General features: G+C 47.7%; 1 protein-coding gene across 1 annotated transcript in view; it reads left to right on the top strand.

Annotated features, from left to right (window-relative positions):
* The window catches only part of LOC119445414 (fatty acid synthase-like), a 175,163-nt gene that overhangs the window by 145,318 nt on the left and 12,624 nt on the right, over positions 1 to 17,221 (top strand). Inside the window, 2 exon segments of the mRNA XM_049663271.1 lie at positions 11,226 to 11,579; positions 13,191 to 13,434. Coding sequence (XP_049519228.1) covers positions 11,226 to 11,579; positions 13,191 to 13,434 — 598 coding nt within the window.

The following is a 17,221-nucleotide window of genomic DNA, read 5'->3' as shown; positions in this document are numbered from 1 at the left end:
GTTGGTAGTCGTGATGGAGGAGACGTGCCACCAGGCGTCAGCGTGGGTGCATCAACGCCTAAGGGCGCTTTAGCCACAAAACACCAATATACATTATATATCAATGTGCAATAAACATTACACTACTTCTGTGAAGACACGTTTCACTTTCGTGTTCTATACCGACTTCCTATATAAGAGGGATCAACCACATTTTTTTCAGAGTTGAGACGCCCGAGAATAACTCGCTGCACGTTACATGCACACCACCAGAAATCCCGAGCGCGGCCCGGGCCCGCGTAAAAAAAAAACCGAGCCCGGCCCGGTACCCGGGTCAGAAAGCACACGCCGTGCCCGAGCTCGGCCCGAGCCCGTGAAAAAACTGTTCTACCCGGCCCGGCCCGGGCTTTCGGGTAAGCCCGAGCCCGTGCAGTGCTCTACTCCCAGATAGCTCTTTATTCTACTTAAAAAGACACCTTTAAAGCCATAGGTTTCGAGTTTTCCTATTAGTGTTTCATAGTTAATAAGATCGAAGGCCTTGGAAAAGTCTATGAACACCCCTAGTGTTAATAACTTTTGTTCAAATGCGTTAAGTATAAATTCTTTTTGGGTTAAGAGTGCCTGTTCCGTTGAACGTCCTTTCGTGAAGCCAAATTGATCGTCGGTAAGGATGTGATGTTTTTCACAAAACGAAAGCATTCTAACGTTAATCAATTTTTCAATACATTTAGAAAAGACCGGTAAGATCGATATAGGTCTGTAATTGGATAATAGATTCTTATCACCGCCTTTAAAAATAACAGTAACTTTCGCTACTTGCAGGCTTTTGGAAATGTAACATTTAAAAATGCGAGGTTAAAGACATGCTCTAATACCGGGGAGATAATATCTATGGCATATTTAGCAGGGCGAATTTGCAAGCCATCAACATCAGTGCTTCTACTGTTCCGAAAAGTTATGAATGCGTTATACATCTCCTGAGCACTGGTAGGTGTTAGAAATGCACTGACAGGATTATTAGATCTAAGATGGTCTAAGCTAGCAGGATGATGAGGGCTGTTTATAGGAGAAGTGAAGTAATCATTAAACGAATTCGGTAATGAAGAACCTAATATTGGTGTGCCATTTAAATTTATTTCATGAGACTGTTGCGCATTACGGTTTACTCTCCCTAGCACGCCAATTAGGCTTTGCCAGGCGATGTCGTTACGTTTCATTATCTGTGGATTAAATACATTGTGCATATAATTCTTTTTAGCCTCTCTGAGCGTATGCGTCAATTTGTTTCTAAAAGATTTAAAATTTATGAAGTCATTTGCGTCTCTCGTTTGCAAAAATTTTCCATACAGTCTATCTTTTTGTTTTATTTGGGATAGAAGGCTCTTTGTAATCCATGGTTTTCGTATACTTTTCTGTTGCGTGTTATCAGTTTTATTCGGGAATGTTTGATGTCAGTGGATTGAAACAGATGTAAAAAGGAGTTATAGGCTAAACCAGGATCAATCTCATTGTATATATCCGACCAGTCTATGTTCAGTACATCGCTTCGAAATTGTTCTAGTGAAATCGGATTGATATCTTGAAATGAGATTGGTTCTTCTTTATCGGATAAGCGACATGGTTTATGTTGGTCAATGATAAGAAAGATTGGGAGGTGATCACTGATGAGTACGCCAATTATGCCCGAAAGCAAACTGGATGTGGGGTTGTTTGTGACGAAGAGGTCGAGTAACGTCGCAGTGTTGTTTTGGACACGAGTGGGCTCATTAATAGCGTTAGTGCAAGCATTTGACTCGAGCACCATTAGGAAATCACGCTGTGTCGGTGACGCCTGTAGTAAGTTTATATTCATATCACCACCTATAACTAGCTTTGATCCAGTTTCGTTTGCCCAGCTAATAAATTTATCCGGGAATGCAAGGAATGCCGCTGTATTACCATTTGGGGGACGATATAAAACAGAGAAAACATTGTCACCGTTTGATACCGTTAGGATGTCAAAATCGTCAGTCATTTCAGAGTAGTCAGCAACGATATTCAGTTTCAACGAATTCTTGGCCATGAGTAATACACCGCCCCCTTTTTTCACTGCTCGGTTTAAGAAATGTGTGGTGTAACTAGCAACCTTAAGTACTTCATAATCATTTTGGTGCCAGGTTTCAGAATCATAACCACATCATATGTGAAGCTAAAACGTGAAAATAAATTATGCAAGTGGTCTTCTTTGTTCCGCGCCGACTGTGCGTTTAGATGAATAAAAGTTAAGCTAGACTTCATTGTTTTGTGTAACGTGCATACATCTACCGGAGTTAGGAATTTCCCCGCCATATCTGCCGATTTCAACTTGGATGCGCGAAACAAAGCCGCAGGAAAGTGTTTATGCTATTTTGTCAATGTCACTGACGCAAGTGATGCGCCGTACTCGCGATGTGTCAGTTTTACGCGCAAAGATTTTTCCGCCTTTGGTCCAGGCGTATTTCCATTTTGCCTCTTTCTTACGTGCAACAGTTTGGCCTAGAAGTCTCTTGAGCGTCGGGCATAGGTGCTCATTTATAAATACCATATTATGGCCCGGTAGCAGCCCCTTAGACGGTACGGGCTGGCGAGGGAGCGGACAATGAGCTTATGCGCGCCATAGAACCGCGCCTGCAACAGTGTGCAGTGCGATCACGTACCATACCGAAGAACGTACAGGTGGTGGGCCCTTTGCCTTGAGGCCATACTAACTATGCATTAAGGAACTTTTGTTCTTTAATTCCTTAATTAGTATCGAAATAAGCACATTTAGTAGCTATCTAACATCGTGGTGGTGGTGGTGGTAGCCTGGCAGACCTGGCCGCCGACTTCTCCGACTGAGGTTCTCTTTCTGCGCCAAATATGTCGCCGTGTGTCCAGCAGTCCTGTCTCTCGCAGACTGGACTGAACTGGAAAAACTTTAATTAGGTCCTGCAGCACGCCCTTAGGGCGTAGCGGGCGTCTCCCACGTAGGGACCGACATGGTGGCCGCTTCGTGGGCCTGCTGGACGGCCCATTGCTGGTCGGCAAGAAGCGAGCTTCTGAGGGACTTCTCCCACTTGTCCGAGGTAGAGTCGGGAGGAGTGTTTCTACACTCCCAGAGCATGTGGGCGAGTGTCGCCATGTATCCGCACGAGGGGCACATGTCGCTGGGGTACGCGTCAGGATGGAGAACGTGGAATTTGGTGGGGATTGGGTACGTGTCTGTTTGTAATAAGCGTAGGGTTAGCGCCTGCGGTCTGTTTGGGGTGTAGGGGCGGAAAGAGGCGATTTCCAAGGTAGAAGTGTTTTGGGATTTCGTTGCAGGTAATGGGTGCATCCCGGTTGGTCTCTATCTCGGTGAGGTGGGGTTATCCTGGGACGGCGCGGTCAGTAAGCGCAAGCGCTGCGTCGTAGGCGATCTCGCTGAGGTTTGGCAGGGCACCCGGCACCCGGCCGAGATGGGCGGGGAACCAGATGACGGTGTGGTGCTTGAGGGTACTCTGATCCGTGCTGCGGAGGATGCGTAACGCCTGGTCCGAGACGACGCCACGTTCGAAATCTTTGATGGCCGGTCTGGAGTCGCTGTAGATGACTGGCCGTTTGCTCTCGAGCACAGCTATGGCTATGGCTACTTGCTCCGCTACTTCGGGCTCTCGAGTGAGGATCGTGGCGGAGTTTAGGATCCGCCGCGAGGATGAGACCGCGACTGCGGTGAAGGCTCGGTTGTTGCGATAGGCAGCGGCGTCCACGAACGAGACATCGTGCGTTTTCATGTCTATGCGCCTGAGAAGGGCGGTCGCTCGCGCAAGGCGCCTGCCTCTGTTTAGGTCGGGATGCATATTTCGCTGAGTGGGAGCTATCGTGATGTGGTCTCGGATCTCGCGGGGGACCGACGTCAAATCTGGGGGATCCCTGGTCATCGAGGAGAAAAAGCCGAGCTCGCGCAGAATCTGGCTTCGAAACCGCCTTGGTGGTCGTGAGATCATCTGCGTTCGATCCTGAGCCTCGGCGATCTCTTCTCGCGTGTTGTGCATGCCGAGTTTGAGAAGTTTATATCTGGAACTGGTGATAGGGAGGCCGAGGGCTCGTTTCACAACCTTTCGAATAAGGGCGTTGAGTTTGTCTTGCTGCGCACGTAGCCAGTTGTGTATGGCGGCGACATAGAAATGTGAGCAGAATGCGTAACGCTTTTACGACAATTTTTTTGACGGTGCTGCGGTGAACGGGCGAGCGCGGTTGAGCTTGTCGGCGCTGTAGCAGACTCCCGGAAAAGGAAGCTGTCGAATAGTCTTGTGCAGTGATTTGCCGTAAGGATATAGCCTCGACTACATATGCATGTTGTGCGATCATGCTATCGGTTCACCGCACTTCTTTCATTTCTTGTCGTTACCCGAGCTTTCTTTCCTCCTCGGTCTCATACGACGCCATAAGTTAAATGCGCTGCCATTTAGGTTGCACCCTTATCTTAGTGTAAGGAGTTTTTGGCTAAGAAATTGCGTACGAACAGTGCAGTTTAGTGAATTCCGTCCCAGGATATCAGCACTGTAATGATGTGAAGGTAAGACAAGCGAGACTAGCTGTATGATAATATTAGGTGCCTGCTGTACCATTTTCTGGACAAAATCATGGTATTCGGGCGAACTGTTGGACAGACTGTGTTACGAGTGCAAAGCCAGTGGCGCGTGAGCGTTATGCACTTCAAGTTGTTGTGAGAGTTAGCAGGTCCGCCGTGGAAAAAGACGGCGTAGGTCGTATATCCTCAATTCTTCGGAAAGAGTCGGTAGTCCTACTACTTTAGGATTGAATTGATTGGCCGGATGGATTACGTATCTGCTGCTTCTTGTGTGATAGTGCGTCGGATCGGCGCAATCAGGTGGCAACGAAACTTCCTCAAATTTCGCATTTTGGAATATCGTAATCGCCGTTGAAGTTTTTTCGTCGGCATAGGCTTGTTCATCGCAGATAAAATCTTGTTTTATACATAACATACTTGTTAGGGGTGCAGGTGTTTGGCCATGTTTGGCACAAACCGACCGAAGCAGATGGCATTACCGATGAGACGCTGGAGCCCTGTATTTGAGTTTGGTCTCAGCATCAACTTGATTGCTTCTAGCTTCCTTTCGTCAGAATATAATTTGTTGTTGTCTAATATGTGACCTGAAGTCGCTATTCTGGGCACTACAAACTTGCACTTGTCTAAGTTGAGTGTCACCGTCCCATTCTGACGCGTTCGATAGTAGCTCGAAGCTGTTGGTCATGCTGTTGTCTGGTGAAGCCGCAGATGAGGATGTTGTCTATATGGCAGGTTATTCCATCGATACCCTGTAAGATGTCAGGCATAAATCTGGAAGTGTTCTGACGCGTAGCTGGTTACGAATGCTGGCGGGTTGAAGCAGAACCGACCAAGCGGCTTGATGAAGGTGGTTAGAATATCGCTTCGTTCAGAAAGCGGGATTTGCGGAAATCCTGAGTTCTCGTCTATCTTCAAGAACCAAGATGCGTTTTGTAGCATGCTTAGTGTGTATTCTACTGCTGGGAAGAGGTGTCACTCTCGAAGGACGAATTTTTTTGAGTTCCTTGAAGTCGACGCATACCCTGAGTCCTCCCGAGGGCTATGGAAAGACTACGATCGGCGCACACCACTTCGTTGGCTCTGTGGCTTGCGTGATGACACCAATGTTCTCCTTGTACTCTAGTTTCACCTTTGTCCTGTCGAAGAGAGGCAGTGGAACAAAGCGAGGTGATATCAGAGCAAATGAAGTCGTGTCCGGCCGCAAGTTTATATTGCACTCGCTCTGAAGCTTTCCGAGACTGCAACACGTCGGGGAAGTCGTGTTCAACGTTGACTTTGTCAGTCAGTCAAGCCAGGTTGAGGAACAGGCCAAGGTGGTTGACGCTGGTTTGCCGAGAAGACTTGTGCGTAACCTCAGCAGGACGTAGATATTCTCGAGGTTTTGACGACAGTGCCATGAAAAGTTCATTCGGGCTACTCTGAGTATCTTCAGTGGTCGTCCGTCAGTAACGTACAGACGGCACTGTGTCGACCTTAAGCAAATGTTCTGAACGATCGCTCGGAATATGGGCTCTGGGAAAACGGTCTCGTCAGCCCGGATGTCTGCCTTGAACTTAACGCTTTATTCGACCTTCAAGGATACTTCTAACTTGAGTGTCGAATGACCTTGCAGTAGCAAGAAATCCTAGCTGCTCTTCGACGCTCTCTATCGTTGGAATTGCTCTGCAGACTGCGGAGAAACGATCTTTCTTCTCGCAGCATTTGCTGGACGCCTCTTTGACAGGACAGTGAACTCTACTGTGGCGATTCAGTCCATACCAGCCGCAGGTTTTCTTTTTATAGCAATGCTGTTAGCCTCTAGTTAATCGGGATTTTTCCTGGCGTGCTCACCTAAAGAATGGCAGCTGGCAAATGGGTTTGTGTTTGAGTTGCCTCGCAACAGAATTATGTTTTCTCGTATATTCGAATCACAATCCGCTTATATCATGTGTGCAGGTTGTGTGGAAGTCGTACCTTACAAATCTTCGGACGCATTTTACTTTGAGAAATTCAATTACTTAAATAACGCACTTGCACTAGGCGGCGGGCCTACAAGAATGAGGTGTATGCTGTGCTAACCATACCGCCACCCAGCGGCCCTGGCCACTCAGACAGAGCTTGAACGGCAGCTGGAAAAAGGCTGTGTTTTTCAGTTTCCACGTAACAGATTTTATTTTATCGTATTTCGAACAGCAATCAGAAGCTATCCTATCCGTAGAGTTTCTCACTGTATTACCTAGAGGGAAAACTGGTGCTAGATGCGGTGTGGTATCCACTGGGAATTCCGGTATATTGTGACTTTGGATTGGCATCGTTCTTGGAGAGCCAGAACGCCTTGAAGACGCGCCTGGCTAGCACCGTTTTGTTTGTCACAATGATTCAGTTCCTGCTAAAGCAGCACGTAAGAAAACTGCTTTAGCTTCATTATTACACAGACATAACTTTTGTTTAATTTTGAGGACTTACTATTGGATGTAAAATTATATGAAACGTAAAAAATATCAGCTGGCCGCTAAAGTTGAAGGGCAGACGACAAGATTATCGCTCGCTTTGGAACAACGTGTCGTCTGTTCTTTTTCTTCGCTTGATTCTGCATTGTAGGTGAGTAAACTTTATTGAGAGATGTAATATGAGATTATGAAAACCTTCTATGTAAATTTTACTTTAAGATCGCATTATTTGTGTAGCCATATCCACGTTTTAGACGAAGCCTCGTTCAACACCAGCCAACACAAGCCTCGCCGACACATATCCCGTCATACCCATGAGGGCACGGCGCCCTTTAAGAAACTCGCACAGACGGTGGCGCCAGTCTACCCTCTAGGTGTTAAGTGAGAAGCTCTATGATCCTATCCTCAGCTTGCGTGTAAGTTACGTATTTTCTCACGCAATTTACTTTGAAACATTAATTCAGTTCAGTAAAGTATGGTCTAGAAGAACGACGTATGCTGCACTTTCGCATACGTGCGTGCACGCGTAACGTACGTCGCTTGTACGGTGGTGGTGCTTGTCTAACCTCGTCTAGCTTAAGTTGGGTCGTGGTACTTGTCCATTGTCTGCACGAGCTTCTCTGTACATCCAGTTCCATAGGGAGGAAAGAAGGCGGATTTTTTGTGTGCAGCAGCTTGTATTGCGAGGGTAGCTTTAATGATGTCTTGCCTTGCTGTTTGACTGACCGTATCACGTGCTCTGCGGGCTCTTCGCAGTTTGACCGAAGAGCATTAACTGCGGCAACTTCCTTTGATTGATTCGAGTACAGCTTTGCTTGTTGTAGCTGCACCGCTTCGTAATGACGAGAACCCGTGAGCGCCTTCATAAAGTCGAGGCTTGAATTCAAGTGTAATGATTTCGAAACCTGGGGTGCTATGCAGGATGCGCCGAGTTTCCCGTTCGCACGAGTTTTACCCGAATTTGTTCGATGGCAGTCAGTGAATGGAGATAGCAAGAAATGTGCAATAACAGCAGGCAAACAGAAATGTCGAGATAAAGCCGCGTATGACAACATGAGGGCGCCACGCGCGGCACAGTGCTTCCGCGCTTCAAGCACAGCGGACTGCGCAACAAAACGCGCCAGCGCAGCGTATTGATATCGCAATTTAGCAATACCATCACTGTCCCGCTGTCTATCTGCACACTTGCCGTGAGCCGCTTGCCACGTCTTTCTCGGGCACTTCAAGGGCGTGCCTCCTCTTTCGGGGTTTATCCTTATATCCTTCGTCGAATGCGAACAGGGCAAATGCAGTGCATTCTTGCACCTACACTTTCCCTCAATAGAATACTTTGAAACATAACACATAAAATAACACACATTTTATTTCTTAAGGTATCGGTTTGTCGTTTTGAATGCTATAAATTTGTGATGACAAACGAACATCGAGTGAATTATTAAATTTTGCACTTTTATGCCGCGAGAGGCGACACTGAGGCGAAAGCTTACAAGCGGATACATTCTAGAGGGTCGCACGCACGAGGGAGTTCATGCGGTGAGCAGTCGCTAGAGGCGCTGCAATACCATTCTCGATAAAGTCGATGCGAGAATGACGCATAAAGTCAGTCACGACCATGATCTGTCCATTCCTTGTCTATTAGGGAAAGGCATCGCAGAGCTGCGGCACGGCTGTACACCGCAGGTGCTTTCACTGAGGCCGCCGCTTTTTAAGGCCGCCGCTTTACCAACTGAAACGACACTCTAGCCATAGAGACGGGAGCAACGGCTGGCGCTGCAAAATTACTGTGCGGTATTCTAGGCTCCGTAGTGACGCCGCATAGTGAAAATGCGCCCTTTTATCTGCGTGCGAGAAGTCTCCGCGATGCATTGCGAAAAAGAGCGTGCTGACCAGTGACACAATTCCTCGCTTATCACCGCTTGCCCAGTGAACTTGCCTCCGTGCGCATGTACGCAGAATTTAAGTGGGTTGTTCACTCCAATGTGCTTGCCGATTGCCTCTGCTGCTGAGCCAACAGCGATTGCAGATGGATATCGTAACGACAGCGCAGCAATCACATTTTGGTGGGTGAGGGCTCTTATGTGCAGTTAGGAAATTAGACTTCGAACGCAGGAAGTTGTTTCAGATGTTTTGTGTGCCGTGCTTGGGATGAAGAAATGCCATAGCACTGGGTGTGTTTGCGCTGACCGCTGATCGTGTTCGCGACACTGCGGCGCCGATACATCACTGGTGACAGAGCAGCAATCTCAAGTTACAGCTGCGATACGTTGTCGTTGGAAAACACTACGCACGGCTCAGGATCGTCGTCCACCACGGCGCATCGACGCCTTGCAAGCAGCTACGGTGACGTGCCGACAATTATTTGCTGTGCGCTACGTCGCCACAATGCAAGCAATTAACCGTGTTGTGGGGCCATCACAGCCCAAGAAGATATATGCATTAGCCAGCGAAAGTCGACGCTTTTTTTTGATAGTGGTGCTCAGTACATTACCGATGACAGTGCGTGTTTTATTTCGCCGGTCAAGATTGTTAATGCCTCTCAGTTCCGCACCACGTCAGTGTTGCCGAAAAATAAGTTGGGCGTGTTCCAGCCGTGGTGGGCACGCACAAGAGTTACATGCCTCGCGCGGAGCGTGACCTATGGTTTTGATTGACAGGCGAATTCGTGCCAAAGTCGTACATCGCGAAACCCCCCTCGAGTTGAACTCGTGAACATGGCCGCGGCAGCAGCAGCCTGTGTCATCGCATTAAGCGGCAGTAAGCGTCAATATGACTGTCTGGACCCGTTCACCCACATCACCGACGTAGAGTTTCGCTGTCATTTTTGCCTTTCCAAAACGCCAGTGCGCTGACTGTGTGACGACTTAGGCGAAGGCCCTCGTCTGCGGAGTTCATGTTTAGTTGTAGTAATCGCCAAAATGTAGGCGAAGATGTGTACAGCAATTTACACAGTGAAACCACGAGATAACTGTTGCGTTCATCACTCAGAAACACCGTATCGCTTAACTTGCGCAACATTATCATAACTGTAAGTCTTGAGTATTAGCTCGGTGGCCATATGAAATACTGGTGTCAAGTCATTTCCTATTTTATTTTACAGTTACGCGATTCACATGGGCTACTATATATAGAACACGGGACATTTGCGGTTACATGTTGGTACAGATAGTTTTATCCGTATCCCACTAAAGCTTTTCTCTCATATCAAATTTCTCAGCATAAGTATGTTATTGTGATTTTAATTTCATATTGTAAGGGAACCTAATTATTGGGCATAAAGCTAAATCACAATTATCTGGATGTAATCTGCCACGTAGTACCTTAACTTGAGTGCCACCAAAGCTTTTCAATAATCAAATAATGAACCTCGGTTGTTTGACTAGTTTTCAGCAGTGGCTTTCCTTCGTGTTGTGAACGAAAGACCTGCTATATTCATGTTTTAGTTAACACATCTCTGACTGGGGACTCCTATAGGTGTACCGTCGTTAGAGGCATGCTTTGAGGTCTGTTGGGTTACAGCATCATCAAGTGACAATTTTTTAAACCAAGAGCACGTTACAAATGAAAGCCAAGGAAGGAAATATCATGATAACTGTATTCACAAGTGAATGTTTTATTTCAATGAAAAGCAAGAAACTTTTTCACCCACGTTCGCATGCCCAAATAGGTCTTTAGCTGTTATCAAAATGATATCGGTAAAAGTGTCGCTATTTGCATTGAACGGTCACTCAAGATCATTGGCGGACAACGCAACTTAGGACGAGGACAGGAACAGAAGCCGGAGAAACAGCTCTGGCGCCCCGTGTCCTGCGTCATCAAGGACACACAGCTTACCTACAAGCACAGCGCCTCTGTAAACCCCTGGCAGTGAAGGCTTTCAGGATAAATTTAATATGTGTTATTGTTCTGTGAGCCAGCCTTATATTTTTTGTGTGTCATATGCAATTACCTTCTTGTTAGGAAAATCACGCTGCTCGGGATAAGAGAACGGTTTTCTTTATTTGTACTTTCTCTCGCATTATTTGCACCAGTAGTTATGTCTAAGTATGTGGCGCAGGCGAGCATTGTAGGGTGGCTATTGTGGCATGTATAAGCCGTGAAACATTTACTATTCAAGTATAGTTAGTAGTGCAGCCCGTTTTCTTTCGTTCTCTCAATTTACTGAGGTTTAGTGGCGCTCCCCGCAATCAATATTTCAGAATATTACTAATATCTTTGCTTTAATATAACTCACTATGGAATCTTCGCAGATCCGTGAAGAGGAAACTCCTCGGAAGAGGTTGCCACCATCTCCACTTACTGTCGAAGTCACGGCCCGCACCTGGTTCTACATGCACAAGTCATATATAATTGTCGGAGGATTGGGCGGCTTTGGCTTGGAACTTGCCGAGTGGATGGTGAACCGCGGATGTCGAAAGTTGGTGCTTACCACGCGATCCGGAGTGTGCACAGGATATCAGCGTATTTGTCTGCATAGGTGGGAACAGTCTGGAGTCAATGTCCTTGTGAGTAAGGCAGACGCGTCTACAGAAGATGGAGCACGAAAAGTTATCCTGGAAGCTACAACTATGGGACCCGTGGGAGGTATCTTCAACGTTGCTGTAGTAAGTGTCTCAAACAAGAAGCGTCGCAGAAGGAGTCAGTGACTGACTGACCAATGCCTCCTCTATAGCGCTGGACTGACTGACTGACTCTAAAGTGCCTGAAGTAGGCAAATAATGCAAAACGCATTAACCCTTCGACTGCCACTTCCGAGTATACTCGTCTTGTTTTCAAATGAGTATACTCGAATTTAAAGTAACAATTAAATGAGAAGCGGGAACGACCCCGACGGTATAACGACGATGGGCACATACATAGTGGCCCGCAGCTAGTAGACAACTTCGGACACTGGGTAGACTAAGAGGACAAACAGACTGTCAGTCAGTCAGTCGCTCAGTCAGTCACCTACCGACCATCCGTTCATCCGTCCGTCCTCTCACGCCTACCCAGTGACTGAAAGACTGTCTCGAAACTGCCTGAAGTAGACAAAGAATGCTAATCGCATTAACCCTTTCACTGCCACTCCTGACTATACTCGATTGTGTTTTCAGCGCACTCCCTGCTTATCCAGAAGCAGCTAGTGACAAAACTAACAATGTGTGCCGGTTGTGGCATCGGTGAAGATGTCTTCTATACCCACAAATACCTTGTAGGTAAATTTCTTGCTGCAGGTGGAGCGAATGTTTCAGTGCACTGTCGCTCTCTCACTGCAGGGCAGCCATGGTGAACAAGGGTGTAAGATCTATCCGCACTTTGACAAGCCGAGATATTTATGAATCCTTGATGAATTATGAATGGGAAGAAAGAGACTATCCAGAACCAGTTTCAGTGTAGCATAAAATGTTTCCCTATCAAAAAAAAAAAAAAAACCGGCCAGGACTGAGTATTGGAAGGGCAGTGCATGGCATGTCTGTCCGTCTCGACTGTGACAGAGCAAAGAATTCATGGAGTACTCACAAATACCTAAATGCGAGAAAACGGCGACAAATACAGCCTTGTACGTACTATAAGATCAAATATCTACTGGTCCGGCATGTGAAAAATACAAATAAGCAAATAAGACCCGGCGCTGGCTACGTAACAGTCGAAACAAAGCTTTGCAGGGAAAGGGTTAAGACAGTATCTATACCTGCTTTCCATCTGGTCGGTTCTACGTATTTTGCTCACCACATTACGTGCCGCTATATGATACGTCGCTTCGATATTTCAGATATTTCACTCACGTTAACCTCCTCATCCACACTGGGCTCTCACATGCTACAACTTTTGATTCCTTGGACATAAGCGGCGATGTTACGAGTATTGCACTTTTGCCATATAATTTTCAGTGGCTTCGCCGATTTATTCTCAATAATAACTACGTCGTAAAATGGGAAATCTAATTCCAGAATGCAACTAAGATGCATAGCCCCACTTTTGTCATGTTCTCCATATGCAGCCATGTGCATTTTGAAATGTTTCTATTAGTATTAAAAGACACAAAAACAAAATGTTATATACGCCCTCATACAGCATCTGCACCTGCGAGTAGACGTTATTCTATCCTAACCGTGCTGTCATTCTCGCTTTGTAATGGCTAAAGAAAAGAAAAATTCGTTGATAGGAAGCGATATTAAAAGGCAGTTTCCTGTTTTGTCCCTACCAGCTTCAATATTGGTTTTGTCTAATTGCAGGTGCTTCGCGATGGACTTCTCGAGAGCCAGACAGCCGAAAACTTTGAGACCGTTTTCAAAATCAAGATTAATGGCACTCAGAACATGGATGAGCTCTCTCGTCAACTGTGCCCGGAGCTAGACCATTTCGTTGTCTTTTCATCCCTTTCCTCGGGTCACGGTAATGTTGGGCAAACTAACTACGGCTATGCCAACTCCGCAATGGAACGCATCTGCGAACGCCGGTCTGCCCGCGGACTTCCTGGTAAGTATCACATTGGCTACCGTACGTACGCATATATATATATATATATATATATATATATATATATATATATATATATATATATATAGTGCACTTCTCCATCATCTGTACATTATTATCATCACGCGTGTGCCCTTCATCTTCATCGCGCGTGCGCATCATCAGCATGGACTGTGCCGAAGGCTGTTCATGCCGGTTTTGGACGCCGCCCTTCTTTGCCGTGTCGTCTCTCGGGCTCACTAAATGTCCGTCCTTACTCTGACGTCACAATATTAAAATGGGGGCGTTGGTGTTCAAGCAGGCCTGGGCATTGCGTGGCAGAAAGCTATTTGAAAGGCCGGTCTGTCTACCGGCGAGCGCGAGCTATAGCGTCAACAGCAAGCACCAATCATCGCCGTCTTCTTTTCCCAGGCATCGAAGCGCCTGTCATTCGGCTTCAGTACAGTTACTCCCGACAGAATAAGGAGCCATACTGGCGACCTAGGGGCAAGAAAACACAGGGGTATCGTAGCACTGCTTGAGTCAGGACAGGTGGACAACTTCTTGGCCTCGACGATAATGGTCAGAAGACGGTTCTAACGGCTCGATGAGGTAGTTCACCGGAGATGTTTGGTTAAGCACATGATATGGACCATGGTTCTTAGAGACCAGCTTCCTTGAAAGGCCGGGAGTAGTGGACAGGACACACAGTCAGACTAGCGAGCCAGGGGCATAGCACGTAGTTGTAGCGGATGCATCGTGGTGTTGCTTCTGGCGCCACTGGTCTTATGATGTGAATGAACGTTCAAGTTGGTGGCATTCTTCAGCGTATGTAGCTGCTTGAATTAGAGCTGTGGATTCTGATGCGTCGGGTCGGTTGCAAGAAGGTTCGCGTCCGTGAAGGGCAAAGAAAGGCGATAATACAGTGGTGATTTGAATGACGGGTTTGTAAGCGAACGTAACAAAAGTTAGCACTTGGTCCCATTTGTTGTGGTCTGACGAGACGTACATAGCGCGCACGTCGCCTAGGGTGCAGTTAAAACGTTCTGTCATCCCGTGTGTGGATGATAGGCGCTCGTGGTGCCGTGAACGACGCGACATTCACGAAGAAATGCTACCGATGACGTCGGAGAGGAACACACGGCCATGGTCACTCAGCAAATCACGAGGAGCTCTATGACGAAGGACGAGATTGTGGAGAATGAAAGTGGCGACGTCTTTTGCTGTAGACGACGGAGGAGCTGAAGTTTCGGCACACAGTGTGAGGTGATGGACTGCAGCGTTAATCCAACGGCTACCGTATGATGCGCTTGGAAGGGGAAAGGAGATGTCGATGCCGGCGTGGTCAAACGGTCGGGCGGGGCATGGCATAGGTAATAAGGTGGCAGCGGCGTATTGAGAAGGAGCCTTGCATCGCTGCAGCACGTGGAACATGACCGAACAAACTGTCCATCAAAACGGTATATGCCACGCCAGTAGTACCGAATACGAGAATACGTCTTCAGGAAACTTGCTGGCCACATTGTGGGTTGTCGTTGAAAGGGGAGAAGATTTCGGAGCGCAGGTTGCGCAGAATAATGATGAGTCACTTACGGCCGCCGGTGGTACAATTCCAGCGGTACAGCACATCTTCCCGAGTGGTGAAGTGCTCAGCTTGCCAATGGAGCGTCCGATAAGTTGGACCAGGAGTCCGAACAGACAGAAAGTCTCGAATGGATGCAACCTACGGGTCCTTGCAACCCACGGCAGATGGCATGTCAGAGCCGGCGGAGAGCAGCGGTATCGCAGGTATTTGTGAAGCAGACAGGGTCGGGCGACAGTGGCGAACGGGAGAGGGCGTCTGCGTCCGAATCTTTCCAACTAGAGTGATACACGACGCGGAATGTCGTATTCTTGGAGGCGTAATGCCCATCGGGCGCGGCGATCACTTGGATCTTTCCGTGACGACAACCATCACAGGGCATGGTGGTCGGTCACTACGCCAAATGGGCGCCCGTACACGTAAGGACAAAATTTTTCTTTTGCCCCAATAATGACAAGGCATTCTTTTTCAGTGACAGAATAGTTGCCTCCAGCTTTGTTAACAGTTCGGCTTGCAAAGGCAACGACATACTCTTCAAACCCATTGTTCCATTGAGAAATAATGGCGCCTAAGCTGACACCGCTGGCGTCTATGCGGATCTCAGTGGGTGCAGAGGGGTCGAAGTGTCGCAGTATAGGACGCGACGTAAGGAGACGGCGCAATTCATTGAAAGTGTCGTAGCAAGCAGGAGACCATGCCGAAAGCTTATTACTGCCAGCGAGGAGCTTGATCAAAGGGGCGATGATCATATATCGAAATTGCGGATAAAGCGTCGGAAATAAGAACATAGGCCAATAAAGCTGCGAAGCTCTTTCATGGCACTTGTTCTGCAAAACGCTGAAACGACTGTAAGTTAGGCAGGGTCGGGGAGAATACCGTCCTTCGAAACAACATGCCTAGAATCGTAAGCTTTCGAGTGGCGAAGTGGCATTTATTCAAGTTCAGTTGCAGTCCTGTGGCTGAGAGGCACGCGAATGCTTGCTCGAGGCGGGTTAGATTGGACGCAAAATCGGTGGAAAAGACCACAATGTCGTCTAAGTAACAAAGGCAAATATTTCACTTGAGACCTCGCAGGATGGTGTACATCATGCGCTCGAAAATAGCGTGCGCGTTGTAGAGGCCGAAAGGCATGACTCATAGAGGCCGTCCGGCGTCACAAAAACCGATCTTTCGCGATCGGCTTCCGTCATTGGTACCTTCCAGTATCCCGAGCGCAGATCTAATAAAGAAAAAAATCTGCTCCCTGAAGGCAGTCCAGGGCATTGTCGATGCGTGGTACAGGGTAGACATCCATGGGCGTTATTCGATTAAAACGTCGGTAATCCGCGCAGAACCTGATGGATCCGTTCTTTTTATTCACCAGCCCAACTGTAGGGGTCCAGGGACTGCTGGAGGACTGGAGTATTCCACGTTTCAACATATCGTCTACCTGTTGATCGATGACACGGCGTCCTGCACTCGACACATGGTATGGGCGCTGGCGCAATGGTGCTTTTGACCGGCATGGATGCGATGAACAACTGCTGACGTTCGACCTAGGGAAGGCTGGTTTTGGTCGAAGGAGGCTCCAAAATGCTGCAGGAGTTGCACGAGCTCCTTGTGCTGCGCAGGTGTGAGATCGGAATTAACGGCATTGAAGAATATGTCGACAAGATCATCGGTGTCACCGGCAGGAGCGATGGCACAAATAAGTACTGTTCCCTTACCTCCAAGCATTGCAGCCTGTAGTCAAAAGTGTCGAAGTTCCCCAGACATGCGCCGCGTATCTGGAGAGACGGACATGCAGATGCATTGCACACGTAGATTGCCGCCGAACCATTGCAGAAGTTGATGACCGCGAACGGGAGGAGGAAGTTTCGGCGACGAGCAGAAGCTGAAAATGGCGAAAACAAAACGGGTGAGTCAGTGACGACAGGCGAAAACACAGACACCAGAATGGCGGACAAAGAGACGATGTGGACGTCAGCCGCGGCAAACACTTTAGGCGGAGTGCGGTCGTCGAGGTCAGGCACGGTGTCGACAGTGTGAGTTCGGCACGAGTGCAGTTCACGAGAGCTCGATGTGTGGAAAGAAAATCCCATCCTAGGATTACGTCGTAGGATGATCGGGGATGGACGACAAACTTAACGGCATGCACAACATTTTGAATAATTGCACGGGCGGTTCACCAAGCGGTAGGCTTGATGTGATGCGAGGTCGCCGTGCGCAGGGAAACATCGGTAAGCG

Source organism: Dermacentor silvarum, chromosome 3 (assembly GCF_013339745.2).
Source record: "Dermacentor silvarum isolate Dsil-2018 chromosome 3, BIME_Dsil_1.4, whole genome shotgun sequence".
In the NCBI taxonomy this organism is placed as follows: domain Eukaryota; kingdom Metazoa; phylum Arthropoda; class Arachnida; order Ixodida; family Ixodidae; genus Dermacentor; species Dermacentor silvarum.
The sequence above is the reverse complement of the archived record's forward strand: the minus strand, read 5'-3'. Positions and strand labels throughout refer to the sequence as shown.